The sequence below is a fragment of the Gymnoscopelus microlampas genome (genome assembly GCF_963454915.1).
Source record: "Gymnoscopelus microlampas genome assembly, chromosome: 19".
In the NCBI taxonomy this organism is placed as follows: domain Eukaryota; kingdom Metazoa; phylum Chordata; class Actinopteri; order Myctophiformes; family Myctophidae; genus Gymnoscopelus; species Gymnoscopelus microlampas.
The window spans coordinates 7,690,006-7,697,805 of NC_139956.1; the positions used below are offsets into that span (position 1 = coordinate 7,690,006).

The 7,800-nt window shown below is 39.9% G+C and overlaps 1 protein-coding gene across 1 annotated transcript; it reads right to left on the reverse strand.

Moving 5' to 3' along the window:
* Window positions 1-2,270: 2,270 nt before the first annotated feature.
* On the reverse strand, window positions 2,271-5,175 carry LOC311035193 (low affinity immunoglobulin gamma Fc region receptor III-like; the record flags this gene model as incomplete). Its single annotated transcript, XM_084043273.1, has 5 exons — window positions 2,271-2,278; window positions 3,402-3,533; window positions 4,220-4,477; window positions 4,812-4,916; window positions 5,016-5,175. The coding sequence occupies 5 exons, from the start codon at window positions 5,173-5,175 to the stop codon at window positions 2,271-2,273; spliced, it is 663 nt and encodes a 220-aa protein (XP_083899399.1).
* Window positions 5,176-7,800: the final 2,625 nt, after the last annotated feature.

The window sequence follows — 7,800 nt, forward strand, 5'->3', positions numbered from 1 at the left end:
ACTTTGAGAACCAATGTCCTAGAGATGATCGCTTTACCTCCTGAGCCACCTCCACCCCATATAGGATCACATGAAGCACACAAGAGAACAGAACAATGTGTGGCCTGATGTCTGTGAACTAGAGACGTTATATTATTATAACGAAGAAACCCAATCAGACAGAAAGAGACAAAGGGAAAATAAAAAGAATAATCTGCAGAAAAAAGGAATGAGAGAAAAATAAAATCGGAGTGAATATGAAAAGAGTGAAATAAAGCTACAAAAGAAGCTAAAGAGACCTGAAAAGGACAGCTGTTATAAAGTAGACCACTGCTCTATTCAATTATACGTTCAATCTTATTTTCCAAGAGTAAAAATGTGTTTGTCACTCTGTTTACAGCAAGACTAGTATCAAAGGTATGAAGAGTTGGATTTTCTATTGGTTTTGATTGAAAGAGTTAAAGGATGACTTCACCGCTTTTCAACGTATAATAGGTCCTCACTAATACTCATGATAAAATGGTACCATTTTTTTTTACTCGGTCTGTGGCACAGAGGAGGCCTGTGGACAGTTCAGAGTCCCGTCTACCAGTGACATCATCAATGGGGAATCCAAGCCAATAGAAACTGCAGGCTTTCTATTCCTGGAAAGTTGCAATGCAATAAAAGAAGCCATTGTTCTCGTGTTAATACAAATCTAAATAAAAAATGTGGAATCTTGTTGGAAAAAAAAATCCTGCCTAACGATGATGTCACTGGTAGACGGGTTTCTGGACTGTCCACAGCCCTCCTATGAGACACAGACCAAGTAGAAAAAATTTGTACCATTTTATCATGAGTATTAGTGAGGACCAATTATATGAAGATAGGTTGAAAAGCGGTGAAGTCGTCCTTTAACTTGTCAGGACAGCAGAGCAGAGGCTTCCTTCAGCAGTCTGTAATTAAGGCTTCTCCTGTGTGATTGTGCCCCCTAGTGGACTGCATTCATTCCTGCATGGATGATCTTCACCTCAATGCTTGAGTGAAACACTTCCATGCATGTACTATGGAGATACTCTGGAGTATTTATAGAAGTCAGGGATTTTGTTATATATTGGTAGACATTTTCTTTTAGCATACAGTGTATCTGTCATCTATAAATCTCTCTTAGACAGAAATAAACAATTGTTTTAGGCCACACTGAAAGTCTACAGTTTAGGGTACATGGTAACATAGTCCTTGCTGTTCAGGTGTCACTGCAGTATGTAGTAATATTCAGGGACTGAAACATTTCTGCTGATTAAAATAAATGTTAAAATGAAATGTAAAATAATCAAACACTCTAACCTCTATGCAAAAATGATTAATTTAGGCTACTGACCATGTTTCAACTTGTCTTCATCAGGGGGAATTCAGGGAAAAAGAGAAAGAAAGAACGAACTGCCCTCATGAATACATGTCGAAAGGTTGACAGTGAATGCATTTTGTTGTTGATGCTTTTTTGCATGGAGGCTGTTGTGCTACTATATTACTGTAAGAGCCAAATGAATTTGATGACGTCACCACAGGGCTTGGTCAAGGCCAAGGTTGCCAGGGTTTAAGGTATTTAACCCTGTCTGTAATCAAGCGCAGGTGTTGCCAGTGGCAGAGGCAAACAGCTTTTGACCGTGTTCATAAGAGCTGACAGTGTCCAAAGAGATACAGACTCACAAGAGTCTGCATCCTGTGTGTTTATTTATTTATTTATTATTTATTGTATGCTAATGCTAGTGACTGACAATGCTACAGACAATAAAACGTTGTTTATGAATTCCATGGATGTTTTGGACCTTCAGTATTTGAGCACACATCAGAACTTCCTCGACAACCTACAGTGCCATGAAGTATAGGACTGTTGACACTACACTATAAGTAGGCTACCTACTACCTAAATATAGGGCAGTACAATTACTTTTCTTCCATGTCATTGGCCTAGACAGCCATGCTCACTCATTAAGAGTGAGTTTCTTTCCATATCTATTTTATAAAAATGTCTCATAAGAAGTTACAGCAAATGTCTTGCATAAGAATAAAAACATCAAAACAACTGTTATGAATGTGTGTTGATTTAAATTAACGCTCAGCATTTTAGAGTGTAAAGAGACTTGTATGGCCATAGGTAATTCTGACTCATTCTGTACATTAAACATTATTTGCATAGAAATGCAGACATAACAAACTTTTTTCAACTGAACAAACACAAACCACAGCATCTGAAACTGTCTGGTGTGGGGTTTTCTGCTCACAGCATCACTTCCTGTTCTCTTTTAACCCTAGAACACTAACGATGAAAATACACACCATCACGAACGTTGGGTATATTTTACCCGATATAATAATAATAATTCCATAAAAAATATTTCTCATCAAAATATATATTAAAGTACAACAATACATGGCAAATTGAGGTAGCCTACTCCTCTTTAATATTTCAACATGACATATCACAGACAAACAGATATCATGGGGGGACCCTACAAATAGGCAGCAAAATCTGTGAACATTTTGGGTATTGTTAAAAACATATTCCTACAAAAATTATAATTGAGCTGGGAACTTTTCCTTTGGTACACTCATTCCTGGGACATGTGAGCTAACCCTAACCCTAACCCTCACTAACCATGGGTGAAATTCACCCGAAGACCACCATGTAGAAAAAAACAGGAATGGGGGCAGGGAAACAAACCTACTTTCTATGATGTCAATGAGCATTCTGTTGCTTATATAGTTTATAATGATTAATAATGATAAATGTTTACAAATTACATTACATTACAGTCATTTAGCAGACGCTTTTATCCAAAGCGTCTTACAATAAGTGCAGTTTTAGATGAAGCCCTGACATTATTACTTTACAATGTAAATAATCTGTGAAGGTGGTGTATTGCCTTGAATATGAATTCCACGCACATGGCAACCCGTCAGACAGCGGACTGTGTGACAGGCAGTACCCTCAGTACCTCTGTTTGGCTCCCTTCACCCTTTGCCTGCCCTTCTCTCGCCAGGGGGGGGGGGGGGGGGAGAGAGAGAGAGAGAGAGAGAGAGAGAGAGAGAGAGAGAGAGAGAGAGAGAGAGAGAGAGAGAGAGAGAGAGAGAGAGAGAGAGAGAGAGAGAGAGAGAGAGAGAGAGAGAGAGAGAGAGATCAGCTGTACTGATTGCTATACAGAGTATAAGTTCATTAAGCAAAACTGCTCTGGAAACAACATGGATTCTTAGCACAGTCCCTCAGCACAGTATTTCTATATGTGTATATATGTTCTGTATACTATTTAATGTGTGTGTGTGTGTGTGTGTGTGTGTGTGTGTGTGTGTGTGTGTGTGTGTGTGTGTGTGTGTGTGTGTGTGTGTGTGTGTGACGTGTGTGCGCAGCGCGTGTGTCTGTTTTAATGACATGTTTCTCTCACCTCTAGCTCTGTCTCTGTAAATGAGTACCAGAAGGATGGTTGACACCACGTAAGGAGTGACAACCACCAGATGAATGATCAGACTGGACAGAGACATGAGGGGGAGTGGCCAGGTTGTATGGGAGGAGGAATCTGCAAAGAGAACAATGGCTTTCAGTATACAAAACACGTGGTTCATCGTCTAATGTTGATAATGGTCAAATTGTAACAATCAGGGTTCGAACCCGGGTCTCCCGTGTGGAAAGACAACTTCTTAACCACTAAGCCAGGGGCATTCAAGAGGGGGTCCGGGACCCCTAGGGGGTCCTCAGAGTTACTACAGGGGGGCCGCCAAATCGTTGTGATTTTTACATTAATCACTTCAACCAAGCATCCCTATTCTGAGGAGAACTTTAGCCAAAAATAGCAGATCTACAAGCACACAATGCCTCACGCTGCGAAGCGTTGTGGGCTTGTAGATCTACTATTTTTGGCAACAAGGTTTGGTGTAGGGGGGAAAAGAGCAGACCAAGTACAGAGTGGGTAGTATACTTAGTCTGGACGTTTTATGTGGTTAAAAGTCTGAAAACACACATTAACATGAATCCAACACTGATGACAGTGCTGTCAAACAAGTCTATGAAAAGATCATATTCTATACAATATATAATGGGGGGTCCCTGCGTTATCTCTCTCTCAGCCAAGGGGTCCTTGGCCTGAAAACGTTGAAGACCCCTGCACTAAGCCAAATCCCAATCTCCCAGGGAGATATTAGAGTTTCAGGCCGAGGTAGTCAACCACTCTGTTACAAAATCATCTAACAAAGGCTCAAGACTCACCTCTCACATCCATCCAGCTCTCTGGTGACTCTCCAAGGTCAGAGATGCTACACTTGTAGAATCCTTCATCAGACTGGTAGACATTGTGGATGGTCATCTGTCGTGTAGACTCTTGGCTGATGAGGGATCCATCTTTGTAGAAATCAGCCGGGAGGTTGGAGGATGCTTTCCTCGCCTTTGTTTTGGACCAGCAGCGGAGTGTGACATCACGTCCCTCCGTCACAGAACGTACAGGGCTCTCCAGGATCACAGCGCCATCTGAAAAGTAATCGTTCAGTAGTAGATTTAACCATTTATTGCAACAAATGGAACACAGTTAAGCTTGGCGTTAAAGGCTCCACTCTTGGAGATATTCCCTGAATTTTGTCTAAGCTGCATGCTAAGCAAAATCAGGGAATGTTAAGCAAAACCCCCATAGGGATAAAATATCAAACAATAGGCAATTGACATATTAGTGTGAATTAGCAGACATTATCTCTTCAATTGGAATGTATATATGTGTTAACAATGAAAGCATATGATTTATGTCTGTCTAACTCCTACATACAACATATTGATTATATTTACACGTATAGAATTATATTGACTGTACCAGTGATTGTAATGTCGATGGACCGGCTGAGTTCTCCTGACTCGGACTGACAGCCATAAGCTCCACTGTCCCAAGGAAATGGTGCTTGCATGAAACAGGACACTCCTAGAATCACAATGGAAAGGAGGGAATTTTGTTCATCTATGTATCTATGTAACTATCTATCTATCTATCCATAGCATCTATCCGTCCATCTCTACATACCATTGACGAATCCCCATTCATAGCTGCAGGTTCCATTTCCTTTCTCGGTGGTCCTTTTCACAGACCACCCCAGTGTAGAGTTCCCTTCGTCCTCACAGCTCAGTGAGATGGACTCATGTTTAAAGAACTGACGTCTTTCAGGACTGACCCTCAGATACATCCTAGACATCCTAGACTGCTATCTGTCACTGCAAATGACAGCATTAACGACGTTAGATGAAAGAGGACTCTCTGACTGACTGTAATGTCAAATGTGGAAGTCCATTGAGGACATACAGTATGAAGATAATCTTTTCTCTATTCAAAAACATCCAATATTGGATGTTCATTTAAAAAAAAAATGAAAATCCTTGAATTATGGTGTGGTGTATTAATAACAGGATCGTTGGAACACATCTGATAGCCTCCAATCTCACCCTACCCATAATGCAGTGCATTGAAGTTGACTCACCGTCAGTTTGAGCAGGTCCACAGCAAACGAGGAGCACTGTGTGGCGAGAGAGAGAGAGAGAGAGAGAGAGAGAGAGAGAGAGAGAGAGAGAGAGAGAGAGAGAGAGAGAGAGAGAGAGAGAGAGAGAGAGAGAGAGAGAGAGAGAGAGAGAGAGAGAGAGAGAGAGAGGGGGAGAGAGAGTGATCTGAGCTGAATACACTTCATCAACAGAGAACAAATTGAAAAAGTAGTCCTAATCCAAAGAGCAATGTACTCATTGTGTATTATCCTCCACAGTGACAGAAAACCAAACTAAGGAGCATATCGATCACATGTACACCATAAAACTCCAGCAGTATGCTTTAAAGGTACAATGGATATATCGTAAGCACCAGTTTCACACAGGAACAGAAACAATTTCTATAGGTACTGGTACCTATACATGTACATGTAGTACACGTAGGATCGGAAACAAATTAGGCTACAATGGATATAAGTAACTGACAGTTTCACACATAAATATGGACCAGTTATAGAACCTCAGGTGTTATGCAGCATGTATGTACTATGAACTTAGTGGATTTGATTCTATTATAGATGGAATCATTTTAGCATAATTTCTTTGTCCCAGGCCTATTTAGTAGCCTGGAGAGTATTCGATGGGCTCTGTAATAAACACTGATAAAATTTTGGCATAACTGTAAAGCAATGCTCTCTTTACAGATGATATACTATAGTCAAGTAACTCTCCTGATGAAATGCCTTAAAAATATAAATAATGATAATAATTATACAGTATGCAAGACATGTACATTTCACTTAGAATTCTATTTCAAATCCCCCTAAGTCACTTCACACTTATAGTAAAAAGCAATCAATTAATACCGCTGCAGGTGAGAAAATGACAATAGAATTTGCAGGGCTGAGTGGCTGAGCTGTGAGCATATGATACGGCTTTACAGGATACAGGCTTTAACCACACTTCATGTCACAGGAGTGCTACTGAAACCCTCAGAAAATAATCATTGGTGTCTTATCCATTTTCAGGATAAGCACTATAAATAAATAAAACTTAGTGATAAAACACTAAGTCATTCCTCCAGCATCGTTGTTTAGTTCAAATAAAATAAAAAAGCTTTGGAAAAGAGCAAGGACTCTATGAGCTAAATGAAGTTAAATGGTTTAAGTAAACTGAAATAAGATTGAAAAAAGTACTCACATGATATTATATAGGTTGATACAAACTTCATCGTGACAGACTGATTGAAACTGACTGATTCATTGAGTGACAGCTACTGTACATTGTTTGACATACCCCTCTGCATCCTGTTGCCCGAAACAAACACCCATTTCCTGAAAGACACTCAGCCAAACACCCAGTACTACAGGAGATGAGAATCATTTACTTAACAGATGCTAACACCTAGCGCATAAAACACAATACAACAACCATTTCCCCAGGTGAAAAATATATATTTTGTCTATTGAACAAAGCAAACAACAAACATAAGATAGACTGTCCTGGGGAACAGGAAAAATAATAAATCCATTAAACTCCATTCAGAGCATGTCATTTCTGGTTAGTCACGTAAAACAGAACTGACATTAGACTTTAGAAGATGTACAAATGGAACCTCCATTTGTACACGCTCAGACTTACACACCCCGTAAGGGATTCATTTGGAACCCCCTCAAGGAACCATGAGGGTCCCTGGGCGATGGACCCCAATTTGAGACCCACTGGTGTAGCAGAGCCAACATGCACAATATCAGCACCATGACTCTGTTTGACCAGAATGGAACAGACACAGAGCCTTCATTAGCATCATTGGTAACACCTGTGAAGGAAGTAAAGGAGGAGGCCCAATTTCTTTCCAATTTGGCTGCCGTGCATAGAGCTGATATCTATGGATAATGTAACATTGTAACAAGGACCTGCTTTGACATACAGTAACTGCGGTTATAACATGTAAATGTTTTAAACGTTTTTTAATGCACTGGTAGATGACATGCATGTGATGATGTGCATCAACCTGTGCTGCCTGACCTCAGTCCTTCCTCCTCTCTGACCTCATTTTTCTGTTCCTCTATCTAGCACCAGTGGTGGAAAAAGTACTCACATTTTTTACTTAAGTAAAAGTAGCAATAATGCTACTAAAAGTAAAAGTTTGGAATTCAAAACTTACTTGAGTCAAAAGTATTGGCATCAAAATGCACTTAAAGTACCAAAAGTAAAAGTAGTCATTATGCAGAATGTGACGCATTGTGAGACAAATGGCCGAAATGTATAGGGCTGAAGTGGTTAATGTATGGTTTGTAATAATGATCAAAATCTATAAAGTAACTAGTAACTAA